Source organism: Oculina patagonica, chromosome 2 (genome assembly GCF_052425735.1).
Source record: "Oculina patagonica isolate OP01 chromosome 2, crgOcupat, whole genome shotgun sequence".
NCBI classification, from domain to species: Eukaryota; Metazoa; Cnidaria; class Anthozoa; order Scleractinia; family Oculinidae; genus Oculina; species Oculina patagonica.
Window position 1 is genome coordinate 12,085,999 of NC_135759.1, and position 23,856 is coordinate 12,109,854.

Here is a 23,856-nt window from a genome sequence, read left to right on the forward strand (position 1 = left end):
GAATCAACATGGACAAATACAACCTGCGTTCAGGCAATCTTAGGACAAACATGCAGCACGTGTTCAATGTCACGCATACGATTGTTTGTGTTATGATTTAGGATGCAAATATTTTAAAAACCTTAAAGTTCACTCTGTCATTTAGTTTTCTTTTGAAAAACGCAGTTACGTGTGTATGAAAGAATCTAAATCGGATACTTGCTTGCGGCGTTGTGTTACATTTATTTACGCTAGAGTTTATTCGAAAGGTTTCCAATTACTTTTGACATATGCAAATTTTGCCAACTTTTATAACTGCGCCGCTTTAAAAAAGAAAAATTTGTATAACTTCTCTAAAGCTGTAATAATAATTAACGCCGATATCTGTGTTATAAATGAAGACAAGTTTCATTCAAGAAGAATTTAGGTTTTTCAGAATTTTATGCCAAATTCACAAAAAATAAAACACGCTCATTTCAAGCTAGACGCAATGGCGCGACATAAGTCTGTCTTGCAATTTATTTACGGAAGGCTTCACGGCTTCGATGTTTTTCACGTGGAATGTTTCGTTTGCCGTCTACAGAATTTTTACAACTCAAATTTAAGAACCGGTTTTATTTACGGAAACTTTTGTCTGAATTTCAGTAGCGACCAGAAAGAGACGTCTGAAAAGGCTTCTGAAACTTGCTTGCACGATTTTGTCGGTGCTATTCTACGGCTCAGCTTACAAGATTCGTGACATTTAGGGTGCGTTTCTTTGGGAAAATCCAAAATTGGATCATTGATCTCAGATCACACGGATACTTTGCCCCCAAAGAAACGAAGAATCCGAAAACGGATTTTTTGCCATGACAACCCCGTAAACACATTTCGCGCAGAACATAAAATATCAGCACAAATTTATTTTTCGTCGAATGTATCCTAGCTAAAATAATTTAAACATACAAAATCTTTTACAAAAACCACACGTCGAAGTAGATCTTCTTTAGCGTTAAGCACAATGTGGCGAGAAAGCATCTGAAAGCGAAGAATGATTGCGAAATGATCAGTGCAAATTTCACTCGTGACAATTTCAAAAGGATACAACTTCCGTAGGCACACAGTGGCTGTTCTAGAAAACCTGTATCCCGTTTAAAATGATACTACATACCTATCTGAAGCTACCGTTTCCTTTTATCGTGAAATATTTTTGTATTTTGATCGAAATAACCGCCTAAAACTTTCCGTATGGCAATGTTTACAAAGAGCGAACCTGTATTTTAACAGCAAAGACCGCTGGGCCAAGGTACTTTTTTCGAATCCTTTCCCAAAGAAACGCACGGATCATGAATCCTAAAAATCCGGATTCAGATATGATCTGATGTATCCACTCGAAGTGTGGATTCTTCAGATCATTGATCCAAGATTAATCCATTTTCGGATATAGGTAAAGAAACGCAAAATCCGTTTTTGGATAAAGAATCCGGATTTGGATTTTTCCCAAAGAAACGCACCCTTAAATTGTTTCGCATCGAATGCTAATCAGATGCTGAATTACAGAACATTTTGTGAAAGAAATTAAATTTGTAGTTTTATTTGCGAAAACTCAGGATGAACTTGTAAAACCAATAACTTAAATATCTTCGTGGTTGAAAACATGCACTTACAAGGGATAGCACAAGTTTGAACTACAAGTTCTTTTCACGTCCTTTTCTAAATTTAATTCGTCGATCACGGCTTTCAAGGACGAGTTTGTGTCAGTACTTTTAGGTAAGTATACGGAATTACGATCGGCGCGAATATATCGTACTGTCGAATGTTACATGTGAAAATATACAGGTGTATATTTCATATACGCTGAATTTGGACGCGAAACACTTGTACATCAGGTGCGAGCGGCTTTTGTTCTTTCCTCGAGAAATAAATCGTTTCCTCGAAAGCCTTTCGAGTTATGAATATTTCAGACCGCCTTGTTTCTCGATCCTCGAGACTTGATTCTCGAGACTCGAAACTCGAACATTTCGAGTTTCGAGTCTCGAGGATCGAGTCTCGAGGATCGAGTCGAGACTGTCAACTTACATTTGAGCGGTACTGTAGGTAAATCGAATCCGACCAAGTTGCTAGTACGAAAAGACCTTTTAGTCAACACTGTTAAATCGTACATACCAGTTTTCATTTGTTATCTCTGTGATTGTTTAGCTGGCGTTAATCATCCAGCTTCTGACATCCATGTCCCAGAATAGCTTCTAAGACTTTTAATTTAAACACAACGGTATTACACTTTTTTACACGCGGTCAAGATGGCGGACCTGGGCACAACAGTCCGATCTCCTGCTTGTGGGTGGTCCGATCTCCTGCTTTCAGGTTGGTGTGTTTCCAAGTCGCTGGAAAACCGCTAAAGTAACGCCACTACACAAGGGAGGGGACCTAGATGATGTATCCAATTTTCGTCCAATCTCGGTTCTACCTGTGTTATCTAAGGTAATAGAACGGCACATCCATGATGCTCTGTATAACTACCTGACAGAAAATAATTTGATCTATCCTCGCCAATCTGGTTTTCGGAAACGCCACAGTACCGAGACTGCCCTGATACGGATTATTGACGAACTGTTGTTTAACCTAGATGTTAATAAAGTTTGTGGTTTAGTTCTTGTTGACTATTGTAAAGCATTTGACATGGTTGATCACGCCATTCTTCTCGACAAGCTGAATGCTTATGGTGTCGATGGGTTGTCGCTGGCGTGGTTCAAGTCCTATCTATCCGATCGGCGTCAACTGGTGTCACTGGCAGGGACAATGTCTGACTTAACAACCGTGAGGCATGGAGTCCCCCAAGGCAGCATATTGGGTCCTTTGTTGTTTATTGTCTTCATAAACGACTTGCCCTTGCGTGTTAGTTCATCCAATCTTGATTTGTATGCGGACGATACGACAATTACTTCGTACGCAGATTTTCGAAAGATGTCAAACCTGCAGGACTCACTAAATATGGCTGTGTCGGAGGTGGTAAGCTGGGAGTCAGCAAACAGGTTACCGCTTAATGAAAAGAAAACTAAAGTTTTGGTTGTCACAGGAAAGCGTTTTTCGAGCAAGATCGATTATGCACCAGAAGTCTCTATCGGGAGCACGAAACTTACCAATGTCTGTAGTGCTAAATTATTAGGGCTAGAAGTTGATCAGGACTTATCTTTTTCGCGGCATGTAGATGGTGTATGCAAAAAACTTTCTCAACGTATTGGTATCCTAAAGAAGATCAGGAGTGTGCTTCCACACAAGCAGAGAATATTGTACTATAATAGTATGATAAAGCCTGTATTTGATTACGTCAATGTCATTTGGACAACATGTAGCAAGGACAATCTTAGCAGGGTACTAAAGCTACAAAAGAGAGCTGCGCGAGTTATTCTAAACGCCGACAGAATGGCCCCTTCAGTTTCACTGTTTAACCGTCTCAAATGGCTTCCGTTTTATGATGATGCAAAAGTGACAAGATGTGCAATTGCATATAAAAGGGTTCAAGGTTTCTTGCCTTCATATCTTCAAGAGAGTCTAAAGTTAAATAGTAGTATGCATGGTAGACACACAAGATATTCGAACTTCAACTTACTTTGCCCTTCTTTTAAGAGACAAACTGAAGGTGGAAGAACTTTTGCAGTACAAACTTGCCAAGCATGGAACAGCCTGCCACTTGAGCTTAGAAAAAAATCTTCACTTAACAGTTTTACAAATAGTTTTTGCAGTTCAATTTTAAGGAAACAACATTTTATTGACCATTTTTTAATGTAAGATCTTATGTCGAATTCAGATTTTTTTTTTAATTAGTTTTTAATAATCAGTTTTTAATTGTAATTCGTTTCTTATATATTATTGTATATCGTAGGTTTTTTAATGTGTATCTTAGATTTTTTAATACTTGTAAATAGGAGGGCCACGAGTTTGTTAGCTTTTTAGCTATTAAGTGCTACCCTCTATAAATAAAGACGTTACTTACTTACTTACTTACAGAAACAGGTGGCGATGACGTAATGTGACAGTTTTCTGTTTTTTTTTTAGACAAGCCTGATATTCTCAAAATCTTGATTGACTCTTGGTATTCATGTTTTGATATATTTAAGTATAGCAGATTGACTACCTGCATGTAGAGGAAGTTTTTTAAAAATCTGCAAGAGCGTTTTTTAGTAAATCAAGATTGAAGTTTTTTGTAACATTTTATTGTTTTTGTGTTTTGCTGCAGCCGCAATGGCTGCAAGCAAAACACATTGAGAGCTGAAGTTTGTGCCGTAAGGTGTAAGGTGTAAGTGCCGTAAGGTGTAAGTGCCGTAACAGAGGAGAAATCTGAACTACCGATGTCAATCAAATCCATGAACAAACAAAATCGAAACCAATGAACCGTAGCGCTGATCGCATTCGAAGTTACGGGCCAAAGTATTCGAACGCAAACCACGTTGGACACGTTGGAAAACAGAAAACCGATTTAAAAGTATATCGCATTGGGAAAGAAAACAAACTGTGGCGCGACCACTCCAGTTTTATGAGAAAATTATTCTGCAGTTTTCATCATTTACGAAAAGAGCGAAGACTTGGAACCTCGCCGAAGGTCATAAATATTTTCTCCAAAGGACCGGTTAGTGCACAGTTTGTAAACTTTCGCTTTGAAAATAAACTTACCCTCACCTTGTCTACACTGTCTACAGCATACTAGTACTGTATTAACTCTGAACTTCATATTTTAAAATAAAATGTATGAACGTGTAACTTGTCACGCAAAGACAGCTGGAAAGGAATATACCATGCTGGTAGGCTGCACCGCTAATTGTAGCTGTATTCGAGCTATATAAAAGACAGCTAGAAACGAATTAATACTAGTAACATCACAATGGGAAAGAAACTTATTCAGTGGTGCACACCGTCGAAAACAAAGAAATATTAAAGGAAGTTCTCATTCACCAGATTCACTGCATCAGATGCAACATTCGTCAGTTCGTGTTTAAATGCGTGGCGACCAGTTTGTTTACTAGTTATTAAAAAATAATACGGTCTTCATTTAATAAACAGTTCATCCTTAAATTTCAGCTTTTCTACGACTGACAGGTAGGTACTATAGTATAAGCCCCGCTAAAATAGCTGGAAAGGGAAAGTTTTTTGAAAAATGAATTTTTGACTGCCAGACGCGCTGGCGCCACATGTTTATTTTGTGAAGATTAATTAAACGCCGTGAAAAATAGAATTTGATGTCCAGCGAGCCACTGCATCTTCGGCTACGCAGTCCTCAGTGAATCCTCCAACTTCACAAATTTCTAAAACTTTAAGAAAACGAACTTTCGCAGAATCAAAAATTGGTCCTTATCGATCTTCCGATCTTGTTGTGAAGACACTGAAATTCGACGAGTGTTCATGCGTGAAGGGATGACTGACGAATGATAATAATTATTTGTAAACTTTCGCTTTCAAAATGAACTTTGCGTTACGTTCAACGCCGTCTTTCTGTTGTTGTACGCCGGTGCGCGTGCGATTATTTATAATTTCTGAATTTTGCATATTTAACTCAGGGTGACACAACAAGTTTGTTAAGAGTTAGTTGTTCCAGTGTTTAATTTGGGTGAAAGTGGTTAAAGAACCACTGTCTTGTCACTAATAAATATATCACATTGAGTTCTTATAAGGTCAATAGATTCTGTCTTTTTCGTTGTTGTTAAAACGCTACCATTGTGACAATGATTCCAAATACAACTAACGGTAACCAGTGAGATAACGCCACTAAAAGAATCACATTGAGTTCATTGAGATTTTTTTATAATGTTAAGAGTTACTGTTTTTTATCAAAGAGACAATCATGTCAGACATTACGTTAACTTACTAGTAATTAAATTATGTTTGCTGTCTTTGATTTCAACATAACATTGATCAGTAAAATTATCAGGATTGAATTAACACAAAGTGACTACAATATAGTGCAATTATTAACCTGCACACAAGTGACAGACAATAAAAGACGTTGGATTTCAATCTCGACTCACTTGTCTTTCATCAACATGTTCCCTAAGACTTTGCTCTAGCAGCAAAACACATGGACCCATTGGGGCCCTATTTTTTACAATGATGGGAGAGACCTAGGAAAGCTGTCTAGGCAAGAACTAGCTTATTGCACCCATCCTGGAGTTGCTTTATAAAGGTTTTACTTGGTGAATTTTTTTTACCTGTCATCTCAGTCATTCTTTTCTAACCACATAGCAAATTTGTTAACAGCAATATAATGTTAACTTTCTAGCCAGGTTCCCCTGAATGGCGTGAAGGAGTATTCACATCATATGGCAAATGGATGGATGGATGGGAAACAAGACGTAAAAGAATTCCTGGACATGACTGGTGTATAATTAGACTCGGGATACCTGGAGTTATCAAGGGGCTTGATATTGATACTTCATTCTTCACAGGGAACTATCCTCCTAAAGTTTCTGTTCAAGCTGCTTGTCTAGATACAGGTAAAAATAATGTAACGCAAAATATATTTATGGTACCTTTTTGGCATGCTTGGCACCTGGAAAAGTTAATTATCTGTGATGATGTCATTTGCCATGTCAATAATCCTGTTACTATGCCGACAAAATGTGTTTGAACCTTCTATATAAACATGTTATAAAGACAGTTGATAGTTTTGTATTTTTAAAAGGTGTTATTATTCAAGTGAAAAATGAGAGATAAAGATGTAGTATTCCTTTTGTAGGTATGTGAAAGGGGTGCCATCTTCCTTCAGAGGTTTATATGGTATAATTATGAAAGGGTAAGGGTACCCTGGGGCAGAACCTCCCCATATTAAAAAAAAAACTTCCGGGATGGTCCGAAAGGTTGTCATCACGGGAAGAGTGGAGACGAGTAGATTTCGTGCTGACAACTCTTCGGACCATCCCCTGGTCGGGGTCAATTATTTTGGCCCAGCGTTCTATTCGGACCTCGAATGTGTCCATGGCGTCTCATGGTAGCATGTTTCGAAAACTGTGAAAGCGAATTAAGCTGGATTCGAAGGTTTGTGGTGTGCTCTATGGGGACGTTTTCGAGTTGGAATCTTACGGAAAAGGAGCGCTTAAACCTCTACTTTTATTCTGGGAAGGAATTGGGCCGATTGCCGTGCTTTTGACGAGATATTTTTGGTTCGAGTGGCAGACAGTCTGGAATCGAGTGTTCAGCCTTTACTTCTTCTTAGCAGTGGAAACCCGAAATGGCATAACTCGCTTAAAACGCCTCGGATCGGTCTGAGAACCGAGATAACAACAGACATAACAACAAGACATCAAGGGAAGTTGATTTTATTGTCAAAATATCATTATATTTACCGGTAGGTGTAAATTCAAAAGCGTTTTCTCCCATAGAAACCTTTATAAATACGAATTGTTGTAACACAACACCTCCATATGCCACCAGGCGAGAGTCACGTTTCGCGTATTCCCGGGCGTATTTCAAAAGAGAATTATTTCAACTCTTCACATTGTGAGCTTGGGTCGCCTGTGATAACAACGTACCTTAGTGCACAAAAAAAGTGGCAGCGGGTCTGAAGTGTCACAAAAAAGAGGCAAACATTTTCTGTTCTTAATGAAGATAAGCATTCAGTGCTTTGAGCTTAAATTAAGCTGAATTAAAATGGGGACCGTAAGTTGGTGTAACATCACGGTACATTTGGCGCATTATTTTATTAAAGCCTGTTGATAAGGTTTTTGTATCAAGCCTTTGCAGATTACAATTATTTCAGACTTGATGCTTGAGTGCAATGGTAAATGGACTAATTTCTCTTTTGTATCCGTAAATACATGTATTTCTTCAGATCTAGATTCACTGAGAAACTTCTCCAACACATCAACGAAGAAAGAGGAAACGTAAACAAGAACATAATTATACCATTATTCCATATTTGGAAGTTGGGTCCAGTCCTAATCACTTGAATCAGATATTGAATGGTTTTCGAAGTTGCTAAATTTTGTAAATACACTTTACGTTCTTGATACACTAACCTTGAAACACTCGAAATCATAGAATAAAAGAATAAGATATGTACTAAATTGTCGGCAGAAAGCCTTTGTTTACATAACATGCATGTTTACATCATACTTTGGTGCTTTTTTGGTTCCCTATTCATTATATAACTTCTTGAAACAGTAAGGTTATTTAACAATTATTTCCGAAGGCAAAGTGATTATTGCTGAATAATCCCCGAGATGAAGTCGAGGGGATTATTCAACAATTAAATTATCACTAAGCCATGGGCAAACAGTTGTTTTAGTATAATTTTTGTCGTCTAGCTGCTAAACCTCTAACGCGCTAAGGCGCTATGGTGTAAACTTTTAATCACCAATTAATTAATTAATATCAATTAATTAATTTTTTCTGTGAAGGGGGTAGGGGGTGGGGAGCACCTGACCGTACCCCCAGGTAAAACCTGGAGCATATATACGTTACTTTTATATAAAGATCTCAAAGGTATATATTTGTTTCAGTAAACCCTTTGCTCTCCTTGTGGTACTACTCTTTCTAGGGCAACGTAATTTGCGCCAAACGCATGCGCAGAGTTTATTTACGTTATTTTTGGAACTCTCATGAACATCGCTTGTATTACGTGTTTGCGGTAGGATTCCTGCAGACTCCGTGACACCAAGTGAAAACCGCAAATTAATTAAATTAGATTTTGAGACTTTTACAGCGCTTTCGTAATTAGGTATAAAAAAACTTGCACCGGGATTTTCGGTGTACACTGCTGATAACCAGGAAACAAATATCCTAGCTGTATTGCGTTTTAAAAAACCTTTCGAAAAAGATGTCTTTTGATTAGTTTTGTTCTTTACTTTTTGAGAATCGTCTTTTGTGCAGTTTAAACCGTAACTTAATTAAATTAAACAAATGCCATCGATGCCACCGTAAAACAAACAAAAAAACAAAAATACAAAAGTATCGTGTTACAGCATTTTCAAGGAAAACAAAAGTATCTTGTTTCAAACGAAGTGTCGTGTTACGGTTGCAAAGATTAGCATAACGAATACCCTGGAAGGAATAAAAGTAGTCTGCGAACAGGCTTTTCTGAGGCTTTCCGAAAGTAAAATAAAGCAAATAAACACGAACATAAAACATCATACTTTCAATTGTCGGCTCCATCGCATTCTGCACTGTCCTTTGAGTCTCTGAGTCAGAGGTGAATATCAAGAACTGCAAAATAACAATAGAACACATAAAAACAACAGTCTTGACTACTTCATCAATTGAAATAGTAATTTGCACTTACCGGTAAGTTTAAGCAATAAAACGGAGCAAAACAAACACTACGAAAAAGACAGATATCTGTTACCTTAAGTTTGTTTAATCGTTGGTGACTTCTGCGCAATTGGGTGAATCCTCTCGAAATGACTCGAAATGACCACCAAGGACATGAAGCGACGAAAGATATAACGATTGTTTCAAATCATAAAGTAAGTTGTTTAATGGGTGACGTAATAAGAAATACCAGTTTTAACAGTGGCCCACGCAAGGTACTTTTTTTTCTCCTGCTTTCTTAATACAGTATAAACCTTTTCTATTGAATTGTTTGTTTTTTTTAATTTGCAAACATAACTTATTAGTGCCGCGCATAAGTTTACTTTCGTTTGCAAACAAAAGAGTCAATTTACAACTTTTAAAACTTGGTTTTTACAGTCTGACTTTTTTCTTTGTTATTAGAACGTTTTTATGTGTTTTTTTTTACTCGTGAGTTTCTCAACAAAGAAGGCTATTTTAATTAAAATTAGTGCCTCGTGCCAAAATAGGTGTGATTCTTTTAACTGTGCACAGCAGCAGTTCATGTTCTGCACTTACTTTTTTTCTCAGTGACCAGACTGATGCCCCTGCAGGCCTGCTCGGCCAGGCTCAAATCACTTAGTGATGGGAACTTTTCTAATGCTTTGGTCTATACTAAGCATGTTTAGTGTGAAATGTCTGATTTTGAAGCGTTTGACTCAAAGAAACTACTAAGTTTTCATGCTTTGAAAGAAAAATATATTTCAGAGGGCTAGAATCTGTAATTAAATACCATTACGTTGGCGTAAAATGTGCTGACACGACAACTTTCACTTTCATTAGGCATTGATAACGATCGGCCAAACTTCTAGTCATGCAATGTTTAAAAGCTATATATTTAATCTGTTACTTAAGGAAACTTTAAGAATCCTATTTTTATATTTGCATATTCTTGCTTTGTCATCATCGAGAGAATTTCAGACTTCTGACTTCAGGAGAATTAACAAGACAAACATTTCCTAGGCCTGACTTGAAAGGTTTACGTCATTGCTAATTTAATTCCCCAGGTAAATTCCCACTCAGCTAAAACCAGCTCAGCTTTCCTCTCAAATTGAATTTAATACTTTGCTTCAATACTCCATTCTTGGAACAAGTTATTCAGTGTTTAAGCAGGAATTCCATACAACACTGGATGCTGATTTGATAGATTGTTTTATTTCATAGTTACTGAGGTTTACTCATGAAAATCATAGCAAGTAAAAATCGTACTGATTCAGAGCTAAGCCAATCAAAAATGCGAACGATGGAATTTCACTAGTGAAAAAACATCGTTCATCCAATCAGCAGCTGTGCGAACGATGAAATTTCACTAGTGATGAATGAACGTACAGGGTTGCACGGCAGCCGATGCACACAAATCGCGGGCTTTGAAAAATTAAAACAGAAGAAAGGTTTGTTTCTAACTTGGGTTCTATTGAAGAGTTCACTTCATTTTACGTCACTTATGCTACTTATTTGTCATCAGTTTTTTCTTTTAATAATTTAGATGAAAGCGCATTTCATCTGGCGCTTTATGAGCTAACTCATGGCCGCCTTAAAATGCTCTTATTTAATCCTATCGAGCGTCCCGAGTTTTTTAATCCATCATCGAGAAATTTATCTTGATCCTGACTCTAATTTTGTTGCTCGTTTGCCCACAAGTAAATACATAGTTGAGGAAGAACTCAATGGTCGCTTAGATTATGCCAATAACAATGTCAACTTTTCTACTATGCACTTGAACGCACGAAGCTTACTTGGAAATTTTGATAAATTGAAGCTACTTTTAGGAAATCTGCGAAATTTATTCTCTGTTATCGGTGTCTCAGAAACTTGGCTAGGCAATTCCACTGCAGAACAGGTGAATATCACTGGATACAATTTTGTCTCCAACCATCCTAAGTCTAAATCCGGCGGCGGAGTTAGCATTTATTTACAAATTTATGATCTTGAATACAAACCTAGACCGGATTGTAATTTATCTGACCCTGAGGTGATCGAAACACTTTTTGTGGAAATTATTATCCCTCATGGGATCGAGAAACACTAGCTATTGTGGGTACTGTCCATAGACCCCCAAATCGAAACATTACTATATTTTTAGAGAAATTTAATGATATCCTTTCTAAAATTTCCAAAGATAACAAGCACTGAATGTGATGGGTGATTTTAATCTTGATCTACTGCAATACAATCATCATACGCCCACGCAAGAATTCATTGATAGCTTATTTTTCCACCCGTTCCTTCCACTAATCTCCAATACAACACATTTCACCTCTTACTCCGCAACACTTATAGACACTATATTCACTAATCACCTTCCTAAAGATGTTTACAACAGTATTATGCTAAATGATCTATCAGATCACTTTCCAGTGTTTGCATATTTTTACGATGAACTTCTGCCTTCGTCCAGAGAAAATAAATTCAAGCGTTCTTTCAATGAACGCAACTTACATAAATTCAATGATCTTCTTTCCCAGACAAATTGGTCCATGTTTCTTAATGAGGAAGACCCCAATGAATTATATAATTTTATAATGTAAAAGGCTAAAAATCTATGTTGTATCAGAGTATAAAACATAGAAAGACATGTTTTATTGTTTTTCGTCAGCTTTCCTCGAGTGCTTCGCGCATCATTGACTGTTTTTTTTTCCATCAAGTGTTTACGGGAAGATCCGAAGCAATTAATAGCTTTTCTGGAAATTATATGCCTTGTTCAAGTCGAACAAAGCAAAGGACGGCTGTCATCGAGACTACAGTAAAAACCCGCGTGTAAGAACCTGCTTTTTTAGAGTTTGGCAAAACAGGTTCTTATATTTTGGGGTACTTACTGGCATTTTTTAGCTTCCCTGTGCAATTCTTGATCTCTAAAGACATCCTTTTTGATAAAATACAGTTACTGTATTATAAATAAAATAGTTTAACCCCACATATAAGAACCTTTTGGGGTATTGAGGAAGCAAATTTCTGCCAGGAGGTTCTTAATTTCTAGGTTCTTACACGCGGGTTTTTACTGTACTACATGTATGTTATGCTGAGACGAAATTGCACTCAGAGTCGGTGAAGTTTTATTGATCCGAAGTTCAAAAAGACAAAATCAAGATTGAAAGGTAAAAAACTTACCTGAAATGCTTAGCCTTATTTTTTGTCGAACACTGAATGAAATTGTGTCAGTTTTCTGGTTTTCCCATAAACGATATAATTGCTGAATTTCATCTTTGCTCGCGGTCGCTCTCGACCGAGACCTTATTTAACTTTTCACTCGCGGCCTTAAAATCTATTTCCCTCGTGTTCTCAAATGCCCGTCGTGTTTTATGTTAGTAAAAAACATGGCTTCTTTATTTGTTAAATAATGGTTTTATAAACGAATAGACCAGACTTTTTCAAGACTGCTTTCCCATAAATATGATCAAAGTTAAAGATCTAAATAAGTTTAATTCTCCTTGGTTAACTCCAGGTCTGTTAAAATCCATTAATAAAAGGAACAGGCTTTTTAAGCAATTGGATCATCCAGTGAGTCCTGCAAATTGCGTTATAAAATGTACAAAAACAAACTTAATCATTTAATTCGGACTGCAAAGTGATTATATTAAGACAATAGATTAAAAGGTGCGAAAAATGGCCTCAAATTAACTTGGAAATTGATAAACAAAGTTATAAACAAGCGAAAGACTAAGTCTTCTTTACCTTCATCATTTATATCGGAAGGCAGGACAATCACAAACCCCAAGGAGGTCACAGATAGTTTCTGCAAATACTTTTCCAATCTTGGTCCCAACCTGGCGAAAGCTATACCTGCGTAAACTATTCTTTTCGTTCGTTCCTGGCCAACATGCAACAATAATACACCTATAGCTCTAAGACCTACTTGCCTACCGTGGGGCGAAGCACTTTAATGACTTGCCTAAGAACATTAGAGAGACAAATGACCTGAACCTTTTTAAAAAAAGAATTTTTAAACATATTTTAAACTTGTAAATACCCTTTTGTAATTGTAATGTACATAATTTTAATTGCGATTTTTTTATTTTAACTATACCCCTTTTTCTGAATTTTTTCTTCTTTTTTTTCTTCTTTATTGTAAATATTTTATCATTTCTTTTTTTAATGTCTGTATGGCGGAAGAGCTGCCAAGGGGGAGCTATACAATAAAGTATGTATGCATGTATGTATGAATATAGACGAACTGGAAGAGCTTTGCAATAAATTCTCATCTGGAAAGGCCCCTGGTTATGATTACATCCTGCTGCATGTGATAAAAAATTCCTTTCACCTTATCTGTGGTCCACTGGTGAGCATTTTAATTAACCTTTATAATTACATAAAGGTGTTTTTCCGGACAAATTGAAAATTGCTTAAGTGCTCCCTGTTACAAAGCAGAGGATCCCAGTCTTTTCGTAAATAATTTATAGACCAATTTCTTTATTAACCAATTTTTTTGAAATTCTTTGAAAAAGTTATGTTCAACCGACTTTTTGATTTTGCTGAAACGTACAACATATTATATACCATGTAATGGCCCCTGCCTGTTAAATGACCATGCAATGCCTAAATAATAAGAGCACTGATCAGTATTGGCAAATTTATAACACAATCAATTGGCTACTAAAATACATGATTAACTGTGTTGTGTTTTGATTCATAATTAGGTCATATAGCATTCCCTGAGAGGAAAAGTGTAATGGGTAGTGAAGCTCCAGCTGACTGGATAAAGAAAATTGGAAAATCCACTGAAGTACGCTTAAAAAATAAGAATACTATTATTATTTGTTTCTATCTACCATAATATCTCTGATATGATCGTTGTTGCACACAGAGATTGCCAGCATGTACATTAAAACTGATAAAGCTATTTTTCACTTTTGTTTTGCACTACAGCTGTGGACAGATATTTTGCCAATGACTGAGTTGAGACCAGGTTACCCTTCAACAGCTCATAATTACTTCTCTATCAACAACTTACAAAGGTGGACTCATCTTAGACTTAATCTCTATCCAGGTAATTTTTTTGGTTTTATAAGAAAGACTTGAAAGTTTTATATATTTTTGTGGGTGCGTATATGAGAGCTGGGCACCTGGCACATTTTTGAATAGTATGGTCCATGGATGTATTTAAAAATATTCATAATTCTGATTGTGGGTACAAGCACTCAGGCTATTGTTAATAATGTCAAAGATTACGATTGAATTGAGGCCAGGTGTGGTAAACACAGTCAAAGAGTGGAGCATACACACAGCCATGTTGAAAACTGAACACTGGCTGAAGCAGTCATGGTCAGACTTAACTCTGATAGGTGGATTTTTTCAGTTGACATGCCATCACACCCTTCCTTATTTCGAACAGGAAACAAACCACAGGTTGCAATTCAGCAACACAACATGCAATTAAAGGTATAGTAATGTTAGCAACACTGACCAAAGTTCTTAACTTTAAAACAAGCAGTAAATAATGTTGATTGGTTACAACAAAGTCCTTGACGTGACTAGGTGGTCCTAAGGCACAACCACTGCAGAATTGCTGGACGATCAACTAGTACTAGTTGACACTTCCACTGGCTGAGAACTATTCTCATGTTTCTTGGAACAGCAATGGGCACCAAAAATGTTGAGACAGTCGGCACTTTTCGAGTACCTTGGACAAATTTTACCCCTCACCCCTTCAATATTACCCCCTCCCCCCGAAACAATGTTGGATTTGCTATCTGCAAGACTTGCCTCGTTTGTGTACAACATTGAAAATGAGGTAGGGGGAGTGGTTCAAAAGCGGCAGCATATTAAAGGTGGAAAAACGGGAATTTTATATCAGTACATGTATTAATTTCATCCAACTGTCTCAACGACTTTTGACGCCCATTGTCTGAAAGGGGAATCTAGCTTTTTGCAATAATTATAACTGCAAATTAAGAATCCATGGAAATTCAATGTTTCGTGGAATGAGAAGCATTTTTCTGATATATATCATAACGGGTTACCACGGGTAACCAAACAAATAAAAAGGAAAAATACTATCTTGTTTTTCAACTATTTTGGTTATAATTACCCGTTGTTACTTGTGGTTACCTGTTCATTTTGAGAAAAGAGGCCGTTTTTCATAATATTATGTTATTGACAAGCTGTTTGTTGAACAATCACGGACAGTTGCAATTTCATTCAATTGCATTTTTACGTGATTAAATGAATTATATCGTCAATAATAACGTGAAAAACCGTCGGAGTCACGGTCATGTGATGTTTTACGTAGTTGCGTGACACCATCACACAAGGCGATCGTAGGTGCTAAAATGCGCGAAAATAATCGGTGGAAAGCAATATATATTCGATATTTGTACACTGTCAATTGTTTACGATTATTAAATCCATTGTCTTGTTCATACTTGCAATTATTCTGGAAATTACGCCTTTATCTAGAGACTTCACGGTATCGGAGATGCGTCCTCAAAACTGATCAAAGGTTATGAAGTTATATGTTCTTCTTTAGTGCATCGTCATGTAAATAGATTTACCATGTTAAAAATATGTCTTCTTTAGCTAAGAGATATGCAATGCGTCCTGTCCGCAAGCTGTCATCGCATTCGAGATTAATCTTTCGTGCAAATTGTAGAATCTTTTTCACATTTCGCTCTGTATATAGTCCCTTTTGCCGTGCTTCAAGGAACTTACACCATTTGCTACGCCGAAACATTGTCCTGTTCTGAACGAAACGCGTATTGCGCTGGCGCCTGCTTACCGCATTAGTTTCTATACAGTAAATCGACCCATCCCATTCCTTAATCTTGGAATTTCTCTAAGAATGGACCGCTTTTCCGGGGAACACAGTTTTGGGTGGGGTCCGATAGCTTTTCTCGTCACGCACGCTCGATTTTTTCCTCTGCTCTAAGCAGCTTTAAAATGCGATACAAAAAACCCGACATATTTATGGTTGCTGCATAATTTATTTGGCACCCAATCCTATTAATTTCTTTGCAAAGCAGACACACGCACGTGTTTCAACACAAGTTCTAGCCTTGAAAACCATTTGGCCTTGTTTATGCGCAGCCCAAGCCGATTTGTGACGTCATCACAAAATTACAATAATCACAATATTTACGCGCTAATTAGTTTTACGTAATGCAGCACAGTACCAATGTGATTACTTGATTTCAAAGAATAATATATGTTTGTGTCCATGTTATGCAGTTTCTTATTTTCAAGATACCGTAAAGTTCCGTGTATAAGCCGCACCCGTAGATAAGCCGCACCCCCGATTTGGAAGCTCAAATTTTGGAAAAAAAAATATACAGACCATAAAGTTTGAAGTTCAAGTGAAGTTCTATTGGTAAACAAACAAGGGCAAACAAGCACGGTTTCGAGACACTGACACGGTGGTTGTTGCAATGTTTAATATAAATTAAGTCTTATGAAAGCTAAATTTCACTTGTCATACCTCCTTTTTAGTTTGAGTTCACAATATCTTAAACTTGGATGCTCTCTTGATATCATTTTTTCGAGATTATCACTTCTAAACACTCCTGAAACACTTGTAATTCGTTCGAATCGTTCGCGAATGATGAATGCTTAGTAGCCAAGCTCTGAATTGTAGAGAGGAGTCTGGGCATTAAAAACAAACATGGCGGCATTTCCTTCGGAAGAAACCACGTTTTTATTTCAAGATTCTTGGAAACTGCTACCCGCAACAGGATAAAAACTTCATGCAGAATAAGAGTTTGTTAATCCAGCAGATATATTTGCTGTTAAGGTCAATAAAAAACCGAAGCGGTCGGCCATTTGCCTTGTGAGTATTTGCGTTTATCTTGGTGCCTTCTCGCACCTGTCGCACGTAGCGGAAAGACATGATTCGAAGTGACTGGCAGGCTTCACTGCAAACAGCTTTGCAGAGGAACTAAAAGGTAGTGAACAACAACAAAGTTTTCAGGTTGTTATATGTTTATTCAATGACGTCTTGAGAATTTTTTTTATGAATATTAATTAGGCCTTTGAGAACTCCAACCAGAGATGTTTCCGTAGATAAGCCGCACCCCCGATTTTTGACTTGAAATTAGAGGAAAAAGGTGCGGCTTATACACGGAACTTTACGGTATACCGAAATTTCACCTTCAGACAATGGGCGCCAAAAGTGTTGAGACAGTCGGCACTTTTCGAGTACCTTGGACAAATTTTACCCCTCACCCCTTCAATATTACCCCCTCCCCCCGAAACAATGTTGGATTTTCTATCTGCAAGACTTGCCTCGTTTGTGTACAACATTGAAAATGGGGTAGGGGGAGTGGTTCAAAAGCGGCAGCATATAAAAGGTGGAAAAACGGGAATTTTATATCAGTACATGTATTAATTTCATCCAACTGTCTCAAGGACTTTTGACGCCCAATGAGGTTATTTCTCTAAATTCCTTGGGCGGTACTGTTCAAATGTTCAATAAAGTACATAATATACCAAAGCCTTCAGCGGCTGGCTTAGTTTCCCTGAACGGCGAGGGGTACATGCGACTGTTACTCCTGTGGGTGTATCCCCTGGAGTGGGTTGGTCAGTCAACTGTGGGCCTGGGGCTGGTTCTGGTGGGTCACTTTCTAACTCAGCACTGTATCCGGCATCAGCTGCGGCCACTGTCATGAGAGGTTTGATATGCTGCAAATTCCTCCTGTACTCAGCTCCTTCGGGTGTCCTCAAAACTATCTGGTCCCCATAGCGGGCAGCCACTTCATAAGGTTGCCTCTCATAAGAGTGAGATAACTTGTTCTCTCTCTTTTTTTCCAGGAGTACTGCGTCTCCTACTGCGATGGGTCTATCCTTAGCGTGATATCTTGTGTCAGCGTAGTATTTTGCTTGCTGTTTCTTCGCTAAATCTCATTCCCTAACCTGTTGCAATACCACATTCATCTGATTTTCTCCTAGCTCTGTTACAGCAAGGCGCCCAAAAGTGTGACCACTTTTAATTTATTCACATTCTTTCGTGCAGATTTAATGCAATCAAAAGCCGTGGATAGCTTGCAGTTGACTTCTGATTGGATTAAATCTGCAGGAAAAAATGTGAATAAATTAAAAGTGGTCACACTTTTGAGCGCCTTGCTGTAACTCTGGAAGCTTGGTAGTTAATCTTCTCTTGAAAACAGTGCTTAGTAATTCTTAATCGAAATAGCATAGTTTGATTATCGGTTTAAAAGGCTTTGGTTATAGGAAATTTGACATAAATTATTGGACTGCCAGTCAGGTAGACACAGTGTTGAATGTACATATTATAAATATGGTCAGTACAAAATGCAGACTGCTAGCTGGGTGCAAAATGCAAACTGACATTTAAGTCATTTAAAGTGCTACTGTGATCAAATTTTCACCTCTTGATATTTTAGTCGTTTTATGGAGATTTTAACAAAAGATTCAAAATGGCATTTTCCGTTTTCAAATATCTATTTTAGTTCCGGAGATATTCAAGCTTAAAAAAATCGCAAAATATGCAAATTAGGAGACTGATGACGTCATCTACTCAACCCAATTTTATGTTAAGTACAAAAATTGAATTATCTCAGTCATTTTTTTGCAGAGACCAATGAAACTTGGCAGACTAATAGTTCTGCAGAAAACACACTTGCAGTTGGAATAAAATTACGTTACCATGGCAACCCACTCTTTTCCAGTCCCCTGCAATTTATTGTTAATATTTTATTTTTTTTAGTTCGGAAAAATGTAACCCAGCCAAGACGACTGCCAAATTCTTTCACATGCTTGCCAAATCACCCATATGGAGCATCATTGGCAAATATCAAAAAAGAATGCTAGAATCTGCCAGAAAAGCTTTTAGCATCCAGGGGATCTGGAACCTAGTATGTCACCATGGTAACCAAATTGTTAATTTCAAATTGTGAAACACAACTCCCAGAAGGTTACTGAAAAAATCAGAGACTTGTGATAAAAATTGGCTTAGATATCACTTTCTTCATATTTGATGAAAATTTGGTTGAGTCTATGATGTCATCATTTTGCTAATTTGCATATTCTAAAACTTGAATATCTCTGGAAAGGAAAGAGATATTTGAAAAAAATAAAAAGCATTTTTCTTCTCATAAAGAGTACTTGTTAATATGTTAAAACGGCCACAAAAGGAAAGATACGAATTTCATCACAGTAGCACTTTAAAACTGTTTTTTCATGTACAGTGTAATACGTGATAACATTTCATTTTATAACTTACCTTATTATAGGAAATTAACGCGAATTTCAAACATTCGCGTTAATTTAAGTCGCGTTAATTTTTGTTAACGTTAATTTCCGCACCGTTAATTAAGTGGAGCGTTAATTTCCATGATGTTAATTTCCATTATTTTGGCCCCAGTTTCTCCTTTCAGTCCAGACGTTCTTAACTCCAAGGAAAAAGCATTATTTCATCTGCCACTATCATTGATACTGCGAAGAACGCTCAAAGTGGAAAAAGCACCATGAACATTGTTTTCGTTTAAAATTATACGCCTACAAGTGTTGAAATAAATTTGTTCCTGTTGTGTAGGTCGCGTTAATTTCCTTCATTTTGAAATGTTACCCCATCTGTCGCGTTAATTTCCTGATCATGATCATCCAGACTTTCCTGATCATGATCATCCAGACTTCGTTTAAAAAGTATATTAACAGTAATGGAGCAAGAACATTCCTCGGCATTGCAAGTTTTCATGGAAGATGACATCGAAAAAGCAATTGCATGACAACCGGTATGTTATAAAATGAAATGTTATCATATGTATTACACACACACACAAAAAAACAGTTTTAAATGTCAGTCTGCATTTTGTACCCAGTCTGCAGTCTGCATTTTGTACCTATAGTCTGCATTTTGTACCCGATCTGCAATCTGCAGTCTGAATTTTGTACTGATGACCAATTACAAATAATTTGTAATAATTTGCATTTGAAAATTAATAGTAAATCACAATAGTCATAAAATACACTTTTTTCTTCTTTAAATATATACTATAGATGGGGGTGTAGCTCGACTTCGAGTGTACGGACTGGCAGTCAAGGATTGGACCCAGATTACTTTCAAGGAGGTCAGTTTTTAAGTGTAGTATTTGGAGAAACTACAAGAGATATACATACTTTATTTTTGATCAATATTTGCGACCCTCCAAGAGAAAACAGGAAATAAGGTGAAGGCACATGCACGGCTCGTTCACACGTTTAACCATGTGTGGTTAACATAATGTTAGCTCTATGTAGCTCACTTTTCTCATTAGTAGGTATTGGGTGTTGTAAGGTATTGTTTTTTTTTTTGCACGCTAAAAACAAAGCAGCGTTTTAAGACTAGGTCATCGAGTTTCGGTGACACAGTCATCATGATACGGTCATCACAACACGGTCCCAGATGATATTAGTGGAGGATGTTATTGTTCCCTTCCAAAAAAAGGTCGCCATCCTTTGTTCTCGATTAGCATTGTGATTGGTCAATGTTGTTACAACTGTCCCGGTCCAAGTATTCGCACTGTAAAACAATGACTTCGATCACACTTGAATGTGCAAAAATAGGTTTTTTAGCCTACGCATGCGCAGGCGCTTTGATTTTCGAAAAAACAAAGTTTTTTTTTCCCTACAGCTCACAAGAACTAAATCAATAAGACTTTGCTGGCGCTTGAAAGTGCAAAAAAACTTTTTTTAGCCTGTGCAAGTGCTTTGATTTTCGAAGAACAAAACTTTTTCACCTACATGAACTCCCTAGAGTTAAAACAATAGTACTTCGCTCATGCTTGAAAGTGCAAAAAAAAGATTTAAGCCAACACAGGTGTGTTGATTTTTGAAGAACGAACATTTTTCTCTTACAGCTCACTAGAGTTAAAACAATAGGACTTCGCTTGCACTTCAAAGTGCAAAAATGTTTTAATCCTGTGCGGGCACGTTGATTTTTGAAGAACAAAGCATACCGCCATTTTCTTTCCTAAGAGGAAAGTTCAAAACAGTCGTTTCAACGGTTGATTATCCTATCAGTTTTAATAGTGGAGCTACATGGTTTTCCTTGGTCACCTTGATTACATCCACAGCCCTGAGCTACCAATACTTCCACTTTCACTCGCACAGATCTGTCAACCTCTGAAAACTCAAAGTCATTGTCAGAGTCAATGTTACCATCATCGTCGTCATCTTCTTTGGTGCTAAAATCAGGAGATCAGAGTCATCATCTTCAAGGTCTTCCTCCACCCACATAAAAATAGGCTTCTACAACAGATTCCAAATTACTCAAATCGCTGTCGCAGCAAACAAATGAATAGTCTTGCTTTTTAGATTCCATAATAATGAGAGGATTTTCACAGGCGGCCCAGACATTGTATTCGATCAATGTGACATATTGATGTTGCAGATCTAGATTGTATTACGTTTTCAGCCGTATAAAGACCATGTATGAGAATTAGGAAAAAAAAACAAAAAGAAAAAAAAACAAAAGAAAGAAAAACAAAAAGAAAAACAATTGAAAGGGTGAGCGTAAAAACGAGCCCTTGAATTTTAAAAAGTCTAAGACACAGTTCTCTTGTCGGGAACTATGTCAGCGTGGGTTTTGCAGTGTCCGCTTGGGTGCTGCAGCGACAAAGTTACTGAGAAGCGAACTGGTTTTAGACTTAAGAAAATTCTTTGGTTGTTTGGCATGGGGCCTTCACTCGCAAAAATTTTTCTGTGCCTCATTAAATATTCATCATTACAACTCACTTTTTATGTTGCCTCTGTACGGCGTTAACTGTGGTACTGATTTCGGCTGTTTATAAATACTGATCTGTTCATAACTGGTTAGCAATAACTGGTTAGCACTGAGTTTTGAGTCAACTGAACTAAAAAACGGTTAATACCCGATTCCCTTTATAGCGCGCGCCTGCAGGGAATCACGGTAGTTGAATGTATTCATCAAACCATGCGCGAGACTCAGCAACGATGCACGTTGCTGAGTCTCGCGCTTGGTTTGATGAATACAACTACCGTGATTCCCTGCAGGCGCGCGCTATAGAGGGAATTGGGTATTACGCTACTTAAGCGAGTTCATACGCGATCGATCACACGCGACTGTGAGTCGACTGTTAATTTCAAACTAGTGCACGCGCAACATAAACTGCAACAATGCGCGTGCCCAATAACAACTTTTATCACCGAAACAAACCTGAAACAACAAAAAGCAGCTAACTGCAAGCAGACTGCAGTGAAAACTAACCGCAAGCAAACTAAGGTGAAAGCTTACTGACTTACTGCAAGAAAAGCGTGATCTTAGGGTTACGGCTGACTCTGATCCTAACCCTAACTTGAAACGCCAACCCCAACTTGATTTTGTAACCCTAACTTGAAATGCTAACCCTAACTTGATTTTGTAACCCTTACTTGAAATGCTAACCCTAACTTGAAACCCTAACCTTAACGTCGAGCCCTAAACCTTGGGGTTTTTCCTAATCTTTGCTAGTTTCATTGTTTTCATTTTTTTCTTTTGTTTATTGTTTATCAAAGAAAGCTCTTAAGGACGCCGTCAGCAAAAACCGTGTTTCTTTGCATAGGTAATATCTCAAAATAAAGGAAAAAACACCGGAGAAACATAAAGGGCGATGATTAGCACATGTAGACAACCTTTTTTAGTAATTTTTATTTCAACAACAGGTTACAATACATACAGAAAGTAAATTACATTAAACTAATTTTATTATCTGTTTTCAAATTGCAGAAGCCGGTTGACTTAGCAGCTATGGAGAATGGTGGAACTGCTGTGGGTTGGAGCAACATGCATTATGGTCATCCTCGTAATGTTATTGCACCTGGGCAAGCAGCTAACATGGGTGACGGCTGGGAGACTGCTCGTAGGGTTAGATTTTGCTTTGATCAATTAATGTTATCTTGAGTTATTTAAAGGACCCTATTCAGACTTTCAATAATATCAAATTAAATTATGAAAATTGTATGATGAAGTGAAATTTTATTGCACTGTGTTTCTGGAAGTCTGTTTAATTATCTTTAACAGTTTCACAGTGATCTCTGGATTTGACACACACTGGTGATATGCTGATATATAGCTACAAGCATTCGTATGGTCACTTCTGGCTGGAGTGTTGTTGTAGTAATTTTCTGAAACTCAGCATACAGAGAAATAATAAGATGGAGTAATGCTTGTTGTATTTTTACGGATGCTGTGTATGCATTAGTGTGCATTATTTGATTAGTTTATAAAGTGACACCCATATTTATTTTTCTTTCTGTGTGGCTATGTACTAGTTGGATCGACCCAGTGTCCTTGAGCTAGGGGAAGATGGATGCCTGAAAGTCCCAGGTAAACTGAATACACAAGCCATTGTACTGCTTAGGCAGTATTAAAGTCCCCAGATGGCATTGGCTCTAGATCTTTTAATAACACAAGAGCAGTGCTAGGCTGGAAAAGAGCAAGTGGTACTAATGATTTTTCTTACTTTAAATTTTAACTGCCTGCATATCATTATACTATACTAATCAACTAAATACTGTGCAAAAGTTATGCAAAAGAAAATCATTAAATTTCTCTATTTTAACTGATTTTCACCAAAAGTTCTCCATCTTAATAATTATTCTCCACTATTAATAATTATTCCGGTAACATTTTTACAGAGACGGACAAAAATTAAAGTG

At 37.3% G+C, this 23,856-nt stretch overlaps 1 protein-coding gene across 1 annotated transcript in view; it reads left to right on the top strand.

The window, feature by feature from the left end:
* Positions 1-23,856, top strand: part of LOC144639395 (allantoicase-like) — a 70,192-nt gene that overhangs the window by 9,940 nt on the left and 36,396 nt on the right. Inside the window, exons 3-8 of the mRNA XM_078498711.1 lie at positions 6,230-6,443; positions 13,908-13,993; positions 14,137-14,257; positions 20,218-20,288; positions 22,925-23,062; positions 23,470-23,524. Of these exons, the coding sequence (XP_078354837.1) occupies positions 6,230-6,443; positions 13,908-13,993; positions 14,137-14,257; positions 20,218-20,288; positions 22,925-23,062; positions 23,470-23,524 (685 nt within the window). The remainder of the gene's footprint in view (positions 1-6,229; positions 6,444-13,907; positions 13,994-14,136; positions 14,258-20,217; positions 20,289-22,924; positions 23,063-23,469; positions 23,525-23,856) is intronic.